Source organism: Micromesistius poutassou (genome assembly GCF_964030765.1).
Source record: "Micromesistius poutassou genome assembly, chromosome: 5".
In the NCBI taxonomy this organism is placed as follows: domain Eukaryota; kingdom Metazoa; phylum Chordata; class Actinopteri; order Gadiformes; family Gadidae; genus Micromesistius; species Micromesistius poutassou.
The window spans coordinates 18,305,890-18,323,682 of record NC_140275.1 but is presented as its reverse complement, the minus strand read 5'-3'; the positions used below and the strand labels follow the sequence as shown (position 1 = coordinate 18,323,682).

At 49.8% G+C, this 17,793-nt stretch overlaps 1 protein-coding gene across 1 annotated transcript in view; it reads left to right on the top strand.

The window, feature by feature from the left end:
* Window positions 1-17,793, top strand: part of emid1 (EMI domain containing 1) — a 53,018-nt gene that overhangs the window by 28,030 nt on the left and 7,195 nt on the right. The window contains exons 4-10 of the mRNA XM_084467743.1: window positions 8,817-8,903; window positions 9,023-9,084; window positions 9,410-9,536; window positions 10,910-10,954; window positions 11,043-11,150; window positions 13,311-13,427; window positions 17,490-17,579. Of these exons, the coding sequence (XP_084323869.1) occupies window positions 8,817-8,903; window positions 9,023-9,084; window positions 9,410-9,536; window positions 10,910-10,954; window positions 11,043-11,150; window positions 13,311-13,427; window positions 17,490-17,579 (636 nt within the window). The remainder of the gene's footprint in view (window positions 1-8,816; window positions 8,904-9,022; window positions 9,085-9,409; window positions 9,537-10,909; window positions 10,955-11,042; window positions 11,151-13,310; window positions 13,428-17,489; window positions 17,580-17,793) is intronic.

Here is a 17,793-nt window from a genome sequence, read left to right as displayed (position 1 = left end):
AGGGACAGCTAGCGCTACGCCGTGCTAGCGGTGCACGGTGCTAGCACTGCGCTATGCTATCTCTGCGCGGTGCTAGCGGTACCCGGGTTTAGACCACCACTTGAACACCAAAGTGTGTGTTTATGTGGCGAGGTCACAGACCGACGGACCCTCCCTACAGTCGAGCAACAGCGAAGGAGGATTCACCCGAGGCAGCAGAGCAAGGCAGCCCGACACCAGCGACCATACTGTTGTTTTACTGGTTACGACCGCAAGGAGAGAGGAGGCATAGAGAGGAGGAGAGGAGGCGTAGAGAGGAGGCGAAGAGAGGAGGCGTAGAGAGGAGGAGTAATGAGGAGGAGTAGAGAGGAGGTGTAAAGAGGAGGAATAGAGGAGGTGTAGAGAGGAGTAGAGGAGAAATGCATAAAGGAGGGACAGAGCCCATGGCTGTGGGCTCCTCAGTGGGGAGTAGTGGTGGCCAAGGAGGAGAAAGGCCCCAGACAGGTTTGATGTGAGAGCCGGGGTCAGCCGGGGTCAGGCGCGAGGGTTTTATCAGGTCTGGTCCTCATTGTGTCTCCATTAAAAACAAAGGGTGGCGCCCCAGAAACCCGGGTGTGGGATTCCTTCTTCTCTTCGTCTTTTATTGACATCTGCTGTTTCCAGCGGAGGACATGTTGACATGGTGAGCGGCGGTGGTCTGCGGCCCGGTGCCGTGCGCCTGATCGGAGCGCCGCGCTGCAGCAGATGTGCCACCGCTCGCCCGGCCACAATGACCTCAGCCCTGTTTGTTTGCATGGCTTTGAGGATCAAGAAAATTGCTTCCATTTCAGCATTCTGCCACAAACCGTACTGGGGTTTAGGGTGAAGATGGCTGAAGGACAGTATAACAGTTCTGCTCTATTTTTAAACTCAGTTTTTTTTTGTTGACTTTCATCAGGCTGACGAAAACACTGGAATAAACTTCTGGTCTGCTCTGTTGTGGCCGTCTGTTTTGATCCCTCGCTCCACCGCCCACCGCTGTGGCCGTTTTATATCACCATGACGACCGGGCCGCAGAGCAACCTTCTGGAAGAAGTGACGCACTGTAGCCCACTATTCACCACCACACAACACCACTCAGCCAAAAGGAGGTGTTGGAGGAGGTGATGGAGGAGGTCATGGAGGAGGTCATGGAGTGGGTAGAGGAGGGGACGGAGGAGGTGATGGAGGAGGGGGTCAAGGAGGTCATGGAGGAGGGGACAGAGGAGGTGATGGAGGAGGGGTTGGAGGAGGTGACAGAGGAGGGGCTGGTGGAGGTGACGGAGGAGGGGACAGAGGAGGTGATGGAGGAGGGGTTGGAGGAGGTGACGGAGGAGGGGCTGGTGGAGGTGATGGAGGAGGGGGTGGTGGAGGTGACGGAGGAGGGGCTGGTGGAGGTGACGGAGGAGGGGACAGAGGAGGTGATGGAGGAGGGGGTGGAGGAGGGGACGGAGGAGGTGATGGAGGAGGGCCTGGTGGAGGTGACGGAGGAGGGGACAGAGGAGGTGATGGAGGAGGGGTTGGAGGAGGTGACGGAGGAGGTCATGGAGGAGGTCATGGAGTGGGTAGAGGAGGGGACGGAGGAGGTGATGGAGGAGGGGGTCAAGGAGGTCATGGAGGAGGGGACAGAGGAGGTGATGGAGGAGGGGTTGGAGGAGGTGACAGAGGAGGGGCTGGTGGAGGTGACGGAGGAGGGGACAGAGGAGGTGATGGAGGAGGGGTTGGAGGAGGTGACGGAGGAGGGGCTGGTGGAGGTGATGGAGGAGGGGGTGGTGGAGGTGACGGAGGAGGGGCTGGTGGAGGTGACGGAGGAGGGGACAGAGGAGGTGATGGAGGAGGGGGTGGAGGAGGGGACGGAGGAGGTGATGGAGGAGGGCCTGGTGGAGGTGACGGAGGAGGGGACAGAGGAGGTGATGGAGGAGGGGTTGGAGGAGGTGACGGAGGAGGGGCTGGTGGAGGTGACGGAGGAGGGGACGGAGGAGGTGATGGAGGAGGGGGTGGAGGAGGGGACGGAGGAGGTGACAGAGGAGATGGAGAGGGTGACAGGAGGGGATGGAGGAGGAGACAGAGGTGACGGAGGAGGGGCTGGTGGAGGTGACGGAGGAGGGGACGGAGGAGATGGAGGAGGTGATGGAGGAGGGGTAGGAAGAGGCAGCCATTAAATGGAGGTGTGGGCGTTAAGTGACGCTCCAACAGGGCATCATTGTCCGGTAACAACGTCATACATACTGCATGATGCGGCCCCAGGAACTAGTCCGGTCTGGAAGCACCCGGTCAGGCTGTCATCTTCAGCCAGCAAGGGCTGTACTGGGGTCCCCTCCTCCCCTAACCTCACCGCAAACCTCTCTGCCTACCGACACTCTTACAGACTGTTGTGCCTGTTAGTCTGCCTGACTGCCCGTCTGTCTGTCTGTCTGTCTGTCTGTCATCAACATACTTCAGAAGCGAAGCCTGAGACAGAGACAGAAAGGAAAGGAAATGGAAAGGGAGGTGATTCACGGACAGCAAGTCGAGTGGTTGAAGAGAGGGAGGCGGGGTGAGAGAAAAAGAGAGCGGGAGTGAAGTATGGTAGAGGCAGATCTACCTGCCCCTGTCTGGACGTGAGGGGTGGGAGAGGAAGCAGGAAGGCCCTCCCCTTCCTGTAGAAGATTAGAGGCTCTGGATTGGCTGATTCTGCTCCACCAGACAGACAGACCCACATCACCCAGACAACCGTCCAGCTGTCTTCTCCATCCCAACTTCCTTCCTCTAGTGTCGAAGCGGTCGTCTTGGTGTGTGTGTGTGTGTGTGTGTGTCTCTCTGTGTCTCTGCGTGCGTGCGCATGTGTGTGGCTAGCTAAAAGTTATAAACTAGATGTAAAGGAAAAACAAAGCATTACCCTGCTCTACCCTTAATACCAAACAAAGCATTACCCTGCTCTACCCTTAATACCAAACAAAGCATTACCCTGCTCTACCCTTAACTTTATACCAAACAAAGCATTACCCTACTCTACCGTTAATACCAAACAAAGCATTATCCTGCTCTACCCTTAATACCAAACAAAGTATTACCCTGCTCTACCCTTAATACCAAACAAAGAATTACCCTGCTCTACCCTTAATACCAAACAAAGCATTATCCTGCTTTACCCTTAATACCAAACAAAGCATTACCCTGCTCTACCCTTAATACCAAACAAAGCATTACCCTGCTCCACCCTTAATATCAAACAAAGCATTACCCTGCTCTACCCTTAATACCAAACAAAGCATTACCCTGCTCCACCCTTAATACCAAACAAAGCATTACCCTGCTCTACCCTTAACTTAATACCAAACAAAGCATTACCCTGCTCTACCCTTAATACCAAACAAAGCATTACCCTGCTCTACCCTTAACTTAATACCAAACAAAGCATTACCCTGCTCTACCCTTAATACCAAACAAAGCATTACCCTGCTCTACCCTTAACTTAATACCAAACAAAGCATTACGGTGGGCGGTGGGCTCCTGCTGTTCTGTGCTGACTGATGAGGTGAGGTGTGTGTGTGTCTGTGTTCAGCGCCCCGTAGACTGACCCACACACGCCCCCTCCCCCCTCGGGGTCCTCGGGGCCCTCACCTGAAGGTGGCCCCCCTCCCCAACACCTCAGACCCTTAGACTCCAGCAGACGGTGGGGCCAGGGGGGGGGTAGGGGCGACCGCCGCATCGTGGGAGGAAGTCACACATGAACGCCCATGTCAGCATTGGTCTGGACTCGTGCAGTTCGCCGTTTCCGACCTCGTTTCAATCCACGATGAAAACATGATGCAAACAAATGGTCACGTGGTCCAGGTATTGGATTATTTCTAGCAGACATTCCTGTAATACCCACATGTGTGCTTCATTTCACTTCCATTTTATTGAGCCACAACAAGGAAGCCTATAAATCATTTACTAGTTATATTTACTTAGGGGTTGCAGACCCCCAGGCTGATAAACAACGAGCGCCACCTCATAAAGGAGGCCCGTCACCCTGGGAACCCTAAAGACTGGCTGAGGAAGCAGGTGCTGTGAGAGGGCCCGTCGAGGGCCCCAACGTTGTGATGTGACGTTTCTCTCCGTCTCACATCAGGACGTATGTACGTCTGTGAGTATTTCTGTACATGAGAACGGACATTTCAGCAGAAGTCATTCATATCCCAACCGACTTTCATGGTCGGGTGTGATCTGTTCAGCCCCATCACATCATTTTTATGTGTGCAATGCGGTGCTGTTTCCTAAACGCATTTTATTCATTGTTGGTATTAAGAAGTGTTTCATCATCCGTGGAAAGCATATTACACAGATCAACTCCAACTACAATCAGAGGACTCTCTGATTGTAGAGGTAGAGGTACAGTACAGTAGAGGTACACACTCTGTGGTGCAGTGGTTCCAAACCAGTAGAGAAGCTACAGGCCACAGGATGTGCTGAATGGACGAGTTACTAGCAGGTATCAGTGGTGGAGGATGGCCTGAGTAGGTCCTCATCCAGACCCAGAGGAGGGCGGGGGACGGCCCCTCCCACCTCATCCGTCTTTAAGGACAAAGCAAAGGAAACCACTTACTCAGCACACATCAACAAAACAATTTTTGTGTGTGCGTATGTGTGTGTGGGTGTGTTTCTGAGTGTGTGTGGGTGTGTGGGTTTCTGAGTGTGTGTGTGTGTGTGTGTGTGTGTGTGTGTGGAGGCAGCAGACATAGACTAATACTCCTCTTGGCCGCAGCACCTGGTCACTAACGATGCTGAGCTCAGCAGCAGCGCTGACAGAGATGGATCGGGAACTTTTTCTGTGTGTGTGTTCGTGTGCGTGTGTGTGTGTGTGTGTGTGTGTGTGTGTGTGTGTGTGTGTGCGTGTGCGGTAGCTGTGTGTGCGCATGCGTGCATGCGTGCGTGCTTGAGGTGGCTGTGTGGGTTAGTGGCTAGGTTAAATTAACTGTGTAGGTTAGTGGCTAGGTTAAATTAACTGTGTGGGTTAGTGGCTAGGTTAATGTCTGGTTTCAGATGAACCTGTGAAACATCAGGGTTAGGGTTACTTCAGTACAAAGACATTTAGACAAGGTTCCCACAGAACTAGTCTTGAGTTCTTCTCCTGGACAGGTCTTACTGGGAGAGCCCCATGCTGACTGCTGGTCTTACTGGGAGAGCCCCCTACTGACTGCTGGTCTTACTTGGAGAGCCCCCTGCTGACTGCTGGTCTTACTGGGAGAGCCCCCTGCTGACTGCTGGTCTTACTGGGAGAGCCCCCTGCTGACTGCTGGTCTTACTGGGAGAGCCCCCTGCTGATTGCAGCCCTGTAGTCCACTGGGTCCTGGGCAGCTGTGGGAGCAGAACCCCCTAGTGGGACCCCCTGGTGGGAGCAGGACCCACTGGGGGACGGCCGGCCTGGTAGAGGGTCAGAGTGAGCTTCCTGCTCCACTGGATCAATCAACCATAAAGGAAACGGGTCAGAAGCCAAGCAGCCCATGAACTCCAGTACATTGTTTTGCAGAACTAGTTTCCGATTGGTCCAGATGGCTGAAAGGTGATGTCACAGGAATGGAAAGAGCAAATCCAATTTTCTGAGCTCATGTCATAATTGATCTGATAAAGAACGTAAAAAGCAATGTACTTACAGAGATTGTTTATTGCAATGTGTCGATGTGATGCATATGTACGTGATGGTTGTGGTCAACAAAGGCAAGCCTATGAGATTTTCTTTGTGTAAGATCACGTGTGTGTGTGTGTGTGTGTGTGTGTGTGTGTGTGTGTGTGTGTGCGTGTGCGTGTGCGTGCATGCGTCTGAGAGAGCTGACCTCATGAGATTCTCCGTCCTGCTGGCTCCTCAGAGGGGTCTCAGGTTGTGGGACCCCTAATGAAGCTGTGATTCAGGGAACAGAGGTCCAAAGGTTATGTCCATTCACAGCTCTACTCTGTGCTCACTGGGGCAATTAGCCCACTAGGAGATGGATGGACCCCCAGGGCTTAGGGGCCCTGGGGGTCCCTCACTAGCTGTGACGTTATTGTTGTGGTTAGATCCTCTTGAAGACATCCTTCTCATGTCCTCTCCCTCTTTTTTCTCTCTCATAAACTTTTCAACACACACACACACACACACACACACACACACACACACACACACACACACATACCCACAAACGCACACATTAACACATTCACACACACACACACACACACACACACACACACACATACACATACACATACACGTATTCACACACACACACACACACACACACACTCATTTACACATGCAACTGCACATCATTGTTAGTGGTGTGTCACTCTTGGCTCGGTCCCAGGGACACTTCACAGAACCTCGTTACATCAGCGCTGGGATCAGAGGACGAGGAGAGGAGGAGGAGAGTAGTGAACAAGGTTAGAGTTAAGGAGACAGCTTCACAGTGACCAATAGAACCAACTAGAAGGTTAGAGTTAAGGAGACAGCTTCACGGTGACCAATAGAACCAACTAGAAGGTTAGAGTTAAGGAGAACAATAGAAACAACTAGAAGGTAGAGTGAAGGAGAACAAAAGAACCAACCAGAAGGTTAGACTGGGCTGCTGAGAGAAGGAGGGGTTCCTGATTTCTCCTCCTCAGAGGAGGAGGTGCTCAGCAGGGAAAGGTGGGGAGAGGGGGAGGGTGGGTCTTCAGGTTCTTCTAGAACGTCCCCGCCACACACACATGCACGCACACTCTAATTAAATGCAGCAGCTTCCATGAGCTGGGCTGCATCGGAAAACCTACACACTGAACATCAGCACAGAGACAGAGGGTTCTCTTCTGCGCTGTCGTCTCCATGAACGTGTGTTGACTCCCGTGAGGGGAACAGAGCAGTCGTTCACCAGGCATCGTTCACAGATTTTACTCCTTACGTGTACTGAGAAGTACCTTGGAAATCCAGAGTTCTTGCAAGAGCTTTTTGTGAATTTTCTCAGAGAGTCACTCTGGGAACGAGCAATATACTCTATATTGCAATATACTATTCCCCGATTCCCCTGGCCCAGAACATTAACCAATCACATCAGTGTCTCTGATATAGGTGGGCCAAAACCATTGCTGTTTTACCGACCGGATACGGCAAGAGTCTTATCTATTGGTTAGCTCCACTGGTCTGGATACATCATCCCTTGTATTCTTCTGATTGGTCGTGTTATCCAATAGCATGCAGTGATATTTTCAAATGCATGCTTAGTGCCGCCCCTCGAGTTGGGCCATTTTCATTACTTGTTGCCAGACCCTACAGCTTTCTAGGTGTGGGTCTGGATTTCCAAGCTAACTGAGAAGTGGAATACTCTTGATATTCTGTGTGCTGATTGCATCCAGTGCCATAATCGATTGGCCTCAGGTTATTACATGGTTTAAATCTGTCTTCACCGAGAATCCTGGGAGAAATACCCTCAAATATGGCCAAAACTAAACATCACAAGCACCGGCATTGAGTAGTGTGGGGGGGGGGGCTATTAGGGGGCTCAGTTTACTGCCAACCATGTGGTCCACCTCCACTCCTACCGTCAGAAAATTACTCAACCTGCTCTCCCGCCCCCAGTCCCCCTAGCCCCCCAGTCCCCCTAGCCCCCCAGTCCCCCTAGCCTCCCAGTCCGCAGGCAGGTCAGCTGTTGCGTCCACAAGCATAGCTTGTGGGTGAGTGATGGAGAAGAACTCTGACGAGGGGCCCAGCCTTCGGTCCACACGGGCACCATATGTGCACGGCTTGCACCTCAGACGGCGCTGCTTAATTGGTCAGCCGATCCATCAATCAAACAATTAATGCAAATAAATTGTGTTGGCTGACGGCGTGGCGCCCGCCCCTGGTCTGGTCTCCAGGGTCAGAAACACCTGGACGGACCGCAGCCAGACCACACAATGAACCCCATCTCGCCGTTCCTCCAGAGCCTGCCCATTGAAAACATACCGAAGGCCAGAGCCTCAAACTCTCACACCTCATAACCGGAGCCGAGGCTGAATGTGGTCTCTGGTCGCCTCATTCCTCCAAGAGCCGCCGCTTCAGTGCAGACAAAAACCAGTGCAACACCTTTGTATTCTGTATTCAAAGGGTACTTAGCTGATCCTCTTTCATGCTGGTATTTTGGTAGCAATAGCGTAGAACAAGTTGTCCTCTTCCCTGTGATAAAGCTGATATATTCTCTCACACACACAAGGGGCCGACCACCAGGTGGTCAGCATATTGCGGTAGAGACTGGGCTCACCTGGGAGCACATCTGTCATCACCACCCCCACAGACTCAACTCATAACACATGTTCTGCTGAAACCCAGCCAGTGGCTCAACGACCATCAAACACTGCGCACACTACAGTACATTAATAATCTAATACTAAGCAGGAGAGGTCAGAGCAACACACGCTCATTAACACTCAGTGGGTGTGATACCATTGATAACCGGAGACATGGTGTTGAAGGCTTTGTGTTGTCTGTCCCTGACTGACTAGTGTAAGGAACACGGCTGCTGACTGTCTTAACGACGGCTACACAACATTCAATCAAATCACCAGTGCAATAATCATTTATCATCTCAGACCGATACAATATGTTTCATGTGTAAATTTTGGGAAAGAATTCTACAATGCATTCTACAATAAATGTTCACCATGGTTACTTGATAATCTTACACCAGAGCGATGATAAGAAAATGAAGAACAGGAGACAGCTTAGCTCTGCAAAATCAGGGAACTTCAGTTGAGAAAAGTAAGATCACCTTTAAACCACATCAATGATAAAGCAGTAGGCCCCATAAAAGAAGACCTATCTGACCTTTGACAATCTTTTCTCAAACCTGTCTTTGTTCTTCTCTCAGAAGGCGCCAACCAGCTGGTGGGCCAGGAGGCGGCGAGGAGGCCCTCCTCTCTGCGGCCTCCGCCACCACGCACCACGGAGACTGCTGGTAAGAGCTGTAGCCGCTACCTTAGCATCGCCTAGCTCCCTGAACCCTCCCAGCACATGGCTCATGTTAAGAGTCCAGTCTGTGGCTAATTTATTGACTGATGCTCTGATGTGTTGTAGGCTGTCTCAACTGCTCCCGGATCACAGCTCTGAGCGATCGGCTCGGCTCACTGGAGGCTAAGGTACGTGCACAGGCCACATGGTCTGTACTCTGGTGAAACTAAATCCCAATGAATCAGCTGGAAAAAGAGAACACTGAAATGTGCACATTAAGCGCCATCCTTGGTCGAACAGATGTTATTGCCATCTCTTAAAATATAATTGTCTGAAATTGGTGCCAGGACATGTCACATGACATGTGATACATGACATCACTGACAGAAGTGAACCATTTAGAAGCAGTGATTGAATATTTCTGTTATGCTTTCCCAGGGCTTTGATTTTAATGATTTGTTTTTTATGGACACAACTTCATGTTTTCCTGAGCCTCCTTTTTATTTTGACCAGGTTCAATCACTGGCTGCACCCAAGACAGAGCGCCCCCTTCAGGGGAAAGGGGCAACTTCACCTGAGGGCTCACTGCTGAGGGGGGCCGCGCCCGCCCAAGGAGCCCCTGGTGAGCCGGGACCCGCAGGTAATACACCTGGTGTTGCTAGGGGGACCCGCAGGTAATACACCTGGTGTTGCTAGGGGGACCAGCAGGTAATACACCTGGTGTTGCTAGGGGACCCGCAGGTAATACACCTGGTGTTGCTAGGGGACCCGCAGGTAATACACCTGGTGTTGCTAGGGGGACCCGCAGGTAATACACCTGGTGTTGCTAGGGGGACCAGCAGGTAATACACCTGGTGTTGCTAGGGGGGCCAGCAGGTAATACACCTGGTGTTGTTAGGGTGAGCTAGGAGGTCATAATATACCTTGTGTTGTTGCTAGGGTGAGCTAGGAAGTCATGCAAATTGACAGCATTTGGCAACATTTGTGTTTTAATAATTGAGTGAGAATTATTCACTCAAACTCTTAGTTAAACTAAAATTCTTAGTTTACTCCATTAGCAGTCATTCTCTTCTGGTCCATACCCAGTCCACTCCCCTCATATCCTATTTCCTACTTCCTCCATTACACTACTCTGTGAGCTCACACTGCACACAGTCAAACACACAGTCACACACCACATTCTCGCTGGCACAAGAAACACACAAGCACACACACACAAAAGCACACACACATACATACTCTACAGTCTTTCCTTGCAAGCACACACACACCCACACACCACACCACACCACACACACATACACACACAATCACACGCTGGCATACATGCACAGGAACACACAGACACAGACTAATTTCCTTACCCTGCATAGAGCCGACTTGGTGCAGCTCTCTTCGTAATACCGTGGAGTTTCAGGGCTTTAAAAGCCTTCTGGTCCTTTGGAGCTGAGCCTAGCGCTGCACTGCACTCTGGGTAGAAAGAGAGGCTCCTCTGCCTCAGTGTCAAAACAAGCTCCACAGCGAATCTGTTTCCATTACGTTCCGATGCGTCCTGCCACAAGATGTCCCGAGTTACGAACATCGCGGGAGCTAATGCGGAGCAGGCCACTGGCTCGCCATTTAAACACTCACGTCCATTGGCCGCATGTCATTGATTAGCTAAAACAATGGCTTTTGTTCTCCGGCGAGGCCTTGTTACGGCATCAGGCATGTGATACTGAGCTGAGGTTCACTGCCCAGAAGCCATTGTTAAAAGCTCCAGAGTGAGAGGCTGTCACTGCGGCCTTACTCTGGAGCTCCCAGCGCCCGCTAGCATCACAGCTGCTGCCGTCGAACCCCCGCTTAGCGCAGCCGCTGTTCACCGTGACTCCTCGCGTCCTGCGGCTGTCAGAACAGTTCTGAGAATTCCTGGTTTCAGCGTCTCTGAAACCGTGAACACATCAATCTGGACGACGGTTTGTTGATGGTCTGTTGATGGTCTGTTGATGGTTTGTTGTGGTTCTTGTGTCTCAGGCCCCCAGGGGGACAGCGGGAGAGACGGGTCTCCGGGCCGTGATGGTGAGTTACCGTTGGTGGGCTTCCTGCGGCCTCTTTAGAGACTGAGAACACACTGAGGTTGCAGAGGCTGAGTCTGCTCTCTCCCCAGGCAAGTCCGGGCTGCACGGCCCACCGGGCCCCAGCGGCCCCAAGGGGGATGCCGGGATCCGGGGCCCTTCAGGGACCCCTGGAGGCAGAGGATCCTCTGGACCAGTGGGTAAGGAAACTTACACCGGAACTGCTAATGGAGTCATTCATGATGCGGAACGACACTCTGTGTGTGTGTGTGTGTGTGTGTGTGTGTGTGTGTGTGTGTCTGTGTCTGTGTGTCTGTGTGTGTGTGTCGGGGGGGGGGGGGGTTGTTTTGTGAGAAAGATATTGTGCAGAGGTTTTCATATGCTTGCCAGCTAACATTAAGCTAACATCAAGCTAACTTTAAACCACGGTCTTCAACGGTTGAAGAGCAGCTGTTCAGGAACATGGAGCAGGTCACAAACACAAAGGAGATGCCCTGAATCCGGCCGTTAGCATAGAGGTGATCCATGAACGGAGCAAACACAACCAATCCAGCCTTGGCTGCATCCATTAGGATAGACACACAACAGATCTGACGTAAGTGAGGCCACAGATGATCCAGGAGGAAATCCGCTTTCCTATCTGCTCACTGACTATGTGGATCTTTAGCGTGTGATAGAAGATGTTTGGCCTCTCTGAATAAAACTCCCCATAGGTCTGACTCTGCTGTCGTCACCTAATCAATCAAAGAGCAAAATGCACGTATAAGTGCCAGAGCAATAGCGACTATTCATATGTTGTTCGAGCTAATGTCGAGCCTGTTCAAGACCCGAAGGATGCACACACATCCCGATATGGGGCTCAGCGGCAGCCCCCCCCCTTCCCCACCACTGTTCACGTGGTCACATGACCCTCCATCCCGCCACTCGCCCCAGACGGGACTTAGAGCAGGAGTTGAACTCCAAACCCACGAGAAGCGCCATGTGACTTCAATCAAAAAGGAACCATATATACAAGTCTGGGTCCTTATGATTTCCATATGCCTGCAGTGTTTTTGTTTGCCCTGTATCCATTACTTAGGAGGAGCCCCCCGCCTCAGCCTCTCTCAGGCTGCTGAATACCTCCTCTTTAAGGCAGAAAGGTAAACATGGAATAGCATTGGGCTCATGTCACGCAGAACATGCCGAGCCAAGCAGATTTCTGAACGGGAGGTTAGAGGGAGAGGTCAAGAAAAACAACAACACTGAAGTCAAATGAGTTGTAATGAGTCACTGGTCTGAAGTGTGAGTGAAGGGCTGCATTAGTTTTAGTTTTAGTATCTCTAACATACAGCTTATGCATTAGTTATTCATATCTCTAACGTACAGCTTATGCATTAGTTATTCATATCTCTAACGTACAGCTTATGCATTAGTTATTCATATCTCTAACGTACAGCTTATGTATTAGTCATTAGGCCAAGGGGTCTGTGTCCCAGACCCCACACTGACCCCCACACTGGGACCCCCACACACTGGGGCCAGTGGTCTGTGTCCCGGACCCCACACTGGGACCCTCACATAGTGGGGCCAGGGGTCTGTCCCCGGGCCCCACGCCGCCCCTCTGGGACAGGTCCACCCAGAGATCGGGGTTTGCTCCTCTCCCCACAGAGGGGTCACCCCGGTCTGTAGTAACATTACGAACATGGCCGCCGCACGCACCACTTTACAGCTTATGAAAAGAGAGCCAAGTGCTCGTAGCCTATAGCTAATCGCTAGCCGCTAGCCGCTAGTCGCTAGCGCTGGCTCTCTTGGGGAAAAGTGGAAATGAGGAGAAGAAGGAAAAGTAAAGTACAGTGGTGTGTCCTTATGAGAGTCCAAACTACAAGGTCACATCGAGCTGTGTGCGTGTGCGTGTGTGTATGTGTGTGGGTGTGCCTGTGTGCATATGTATGTCTGCCAGGTGTGAATGGTTGAATCTGTGCGTGTGTGTGTACATACACACATACACACACACACACACACACACAAACACCCACACACCTGGTGCTGATGTAATGGTGTCTACAATGTAAGTAGGCAGTTATTCATCAGTACTTTCTGCCCAAGCAGCCAAAATATTAAATAGTTACTTTATTTAGTTCCCTCTCCCTCAGCTGCTGAGCGGCCAGCCTTAAGTCCCTGAGACCCTCCCCTATTACTACAGTCAAGTGTTCTCCCAGCTCACAGAGCCTTAATAATAATGCTGAAACAACATCCATACCTACATGATCCAATGTTTATTATTTTTTAATAAAACCTATTTTTAAATATCCAATATGAATCCTCACGCTATGACCGCTTTGGTTTCTGTCCCCCTGACCTCTGACCTTCTGTCCTCTCAGGGCCGCGCGGGCCCCCAGGAAACCCAGGAGTTGGGGGTCTGCCGGGACCGCCCGGGATCCCAGGACCCCCTGGGACCCCTGCCCCCGCCAGCGCCCGCATCCCCGAGCCGGATCTCCGTGAGTGTTGTTCACTAAAGATGCACCCTCAGCTTGCCATGACTAAAGCCTTATGTTTTATTAAATCTTGATTCATTCAGCTATTATTTCATCCTGGTCTCATACAACGTTCGTACGATATCTTATGAAAAGTTATGCAACAATTATCGGTGCATAATCCTACGAACCTCCAGTGATCAGAGCGCGGATCAAGCCCTGCAGAGCAGGACAAAGGAAATGGCCGACATGGCTTTGATTCAGAGTGGTAAATGCTATTTTTTAAGGTGTTTTTGAAATTAATATGCATTTCTATAACATTTATAGAGAGAAATGTACATTTTATTTTCCTAATCTTTGCTTAGTGAATGTATATGATCTTTAGTTTGTTAGATATTACGAACATTCGTTCAGGTCTCCCAGCGTTTTCTATCTATTTCTATTCTATGGACACCCGGAATTCTTTTTTTTAATCATATCTTTAACATTTCACAAAAGCATAAGTGTGTGTCCTAGATAACTGACCAATACAATAGTTTAATGTTAGGTGCAGACACGCCCACCCTGATCTAGGTATAATTTACAGGTCCAAACAGGACAAACCCAAGCATTTAAATGGGGGCCACTGATTGGCTGAGATTGTTGGTACGAAGCATAGTGGCATAGAGCATGCTGGCCAATCAGCTTCACGTGGGGTTGGAACCCCACCAAGGAAAGCTGAATGGCCAGCACAAAAAGACTTGATACTGGGTTGTCCATTGTGTGTGCTTCATTTTTTATGTCCACTTGGTGGCAGTGTAGGCAGGTTGTTCGGTCACTTCCTCTTGGGCTAGATAATAAAAAAGTAATTAATAATTTTAGTAGAGTTGAATGCCCTGATGCATATAAAAGATACCCCATGTCTCATGGAAATGGGTTGGGAGGTCATGAGAACAACATCAATATAGGTCAGAGGTCAAGTACAGTGACCTGAGGTCTCTTAGAGGAAAGACATATAGCATATAGGATTATCAATTTGAAGGCTGCAGCCTTGTCGTTCCCGGGACCAAGGGGGCCGCGTGTCTAGTTTTAGCACCTCTCACCACCCAGAAAGGTCACCAAAGGGTCGAGACCTGCAACATGAGAGTCAATAGAGGTAAAATGGCAGGAGTTTTCAAGTTCCCCATTTCCGGAGGGATGAAGAGAGAAACTTGTGCTTTTGAGGTGTGTAAACACATGTTGGGTGGGGACCCGGATCGTCTGTTTGGGGTTTGGGGTCCAAAAGTTGAAAGGGGCCCTAGACACGGCCCTTACAAGAATAATCCATGAATAGGGGCCTAGAAGGTTTCAAGTTCCCCATTTCCGGAGGGATGGAGATAGAAACTTGTGCTTTTAGGGATGTTAACACATGTGGGGTGGGGACCAGGTTCTAAAGGTTGGTGTCCAAAAGTCAAAAGGGTCCCTAGCCACGCCCCTTACTAGGGTAAACCATGGATAAACCATAAAGCCTAGAATGACTTGGGAATAAGATAGAGACCTGGGGTGTCTTTTATTTGAAAGAGGGCCATATAACTAACAAACTAAAGATCATATACAATTACTGAGAAAAGATTAAGAAAATAAAATGCACATTTCTCCCTATTAATGCATATTAATAAAAAAAAATTGTACCACCCAAAATATCCTCTATACACTAGCGAGAGACATTTTGACTTAAATAGTAGGTAGTAGTAGTGGTAGTTGTAGCCCTGGTAAGGGTTGTAATGGATGTGTTTTTTCTAGTTTTTCTTGTAAAGTGTTGATCTGAATGTGAACAGCGGCGTGGAACCAAAGACCAAACACAGTGGCCGTTTCTCAATTCGCGTTCTCGTGCGTTCTCGTGTACTTGCGTTCTCGATAAACGTCATCAGTGGTAGCCCAAGCACTGTTCCAATTCCAAGTACGCGAGAACGCGAGTATTGTCGTAAAACCCGGAAGTGTTCTCGATGCGTTCTCGATGAGGCCGTTCTACCGAGGATGCATCGGAGGTGACTCGTGTGGACTTGGGACCGTTAAATATCCCAGAATGCATCATCGAGTCCGCTGCTGTTCCAATTGCAGGTGCGTACTCGCGTTCTCGGAAGTCCGTACTTGAAAGTCCGGACTTGCCAAGTACGTACTTCCAAGTCCGCGAGAACGTAGTCCGCGTACTTGGTATTGAGAAACGGCCAGTGACTCTGAGACCGCCGCTACTTCCTGACTTGCTTGATATCATTCTCCAACACCACACATGTTTTTTATTTATATAAACTTTTTTTATATAAACTTTTTTTATAAAAGTCTAATTAAAGTTTCAACATGAATCTTTATTTACGCCATTAAAAATAAACAGAACAATAGAGACCCAGAATAACGAGAGAGAGAGAGAGAGAGAGAGAGAGAGAGAGAGAGAGAGAGAGAGAGAGAGAGAGAGAGAGAGAGCCTTCATGGCTCTGCTGGTCTGTGGCTACAATGCTAACACAAAGTCTTCCATGGCCACTAGCCGTGAGTCAGGATGCCGTCTGCCTCCCAAAAAAAACTATGGTACACATGAAAGCCACAGTGCACTGTGGTCATGAGCCTGTTTCCTCTGGAGGAACATTAACACACTGGCTAGCTTCACACGCTAACACACTGGCTAGCTTCACACGATAACAAACTAGCTAGCTAAGTTATCACACACTACCAAGGGTGCAATAAAAAAAATTTAAAGAGACAATCTATCAGTAAGTAATGCAAGAATGAGGAGCAGAGTGTCTGTATCAGGGCTGCCAACTTTTGGGTTTTCGCTGGCGTGAGATTCTGTAGAATCTTGTAATGCATACCATATAGGGTCCGCGGGTGTAAATGTTGACTGTGGGGGGGGGGGGTCGATCGGGATTGTTGATGGGGGGGGGCGAGGGGGCGATCGGGATTGTTGAAGGGGGGGGGGGGGGGGGGGTGGACAGACGTTTAGTTTTTTTGCCGTGAGAAAGTGGATGTGTGGCGTGTGCGCGTGTGTAAGCGGGCAAAAACGTGTGTCACATGGTGAAACCGTGAGAGTTGGCAGCTCTGCTGTATACTACTGGTATGAGAAGCAGAGTCTATAATATATACTATATATACACACTGTATAGTATACAGACGCTCTGCTCCTAATCCTTGCATTACTTAGTTTTTTAGTATTACAACTCTATAGTATAGAGTCGTAAAACTTATTCCAGCGAGTTGACCTCCGTATTGCATAGACGGGTGAATATGGCCAGGCCTGTTTGCATTTCTTTACCCACACAGGTAACATTGGCTACACATGGTTAATATGTTGTGACCTACTTCAAGCCTACTGTACTCGCAAGGAAGGTTTTTTGTTGCACTTTGCAACAATTCTGTAGTTACAGCTAGAGCCATATAGACTTGCACATAGGCTTAGAATTACAGAACCAGAACCCGTATTGCTTGACTTAAAACTATTGTAATTCCTTTTTTCTTAATTTAATTCAGATTTACTGTTGTCATGTGCATTTAGCATCACTTCCTGTCCAGCAACATGGCTTCCTGTACCGGTAAACTGAAGATACAAGCTGTGTTCGAAATCGTTCCCTATTCACTCACTCACTATTCCCTATATAGTGTTTATGATATAGTGAACTATAGGGGACGAACAAATGAGAATTCGGACACTACGCTGAACATTTCTAAACGTCATTTGCGTCAGTAAATGTGCCCGCATTGCATTGTGGTATACAGGAGTAAGATGTAGGGAACATCGTATGTTCACTCAAATTTTGTGTATTTTATTGTCCACTATATAGTGAATGAAATGAACCACTGAGAATTCGAACACCACTACAAAATGGTGAGCACCCTATATAGTGCACTAAATCCATGATAGGAAACAATTTCAAACACAGCTACAGATAGCATAATCAATAAAAGCTAAAAACACTGTGCAACAAACAAAGTAAGCAGATGGAGATGGTAGAGTTACTCCCAGGCCACTGAAGCTCCCACACTTGGGGGACTTGTTAGGAAACGTCACCCCCTGGAGGCCCATCATCAGCGTTGCAAGCAACTTTTGTGAAGCGAAATGTCCTCGTATTGTTCCTGCAGGTCATGGAAAGGATCCATACTTCGCAAACACGTTCCAGGAGCCACAGGGGACCCCGATCCCAGGACCTCAAGGGCCTCCTGGACCTGTTGGTGAGTAGTCCAAGTCCCCAGCGCAGGTCCTGACCTCCCAGCCCACCTGCTGTAGGCCCTTCCTGGAGCGAGAGGTCTGGCCCGTATCTGCCCCAATAGGGTTAGGGTTAATGGGTTAGGGCAGCGGTTTTCAAAGTGTGAGGCGCGCCTCCCCTGGGGGGCGCCAGAGGGTTTCAGGGGAGGCGCGGCGAGAGAAAAAAAAAAGAAAAAAAAA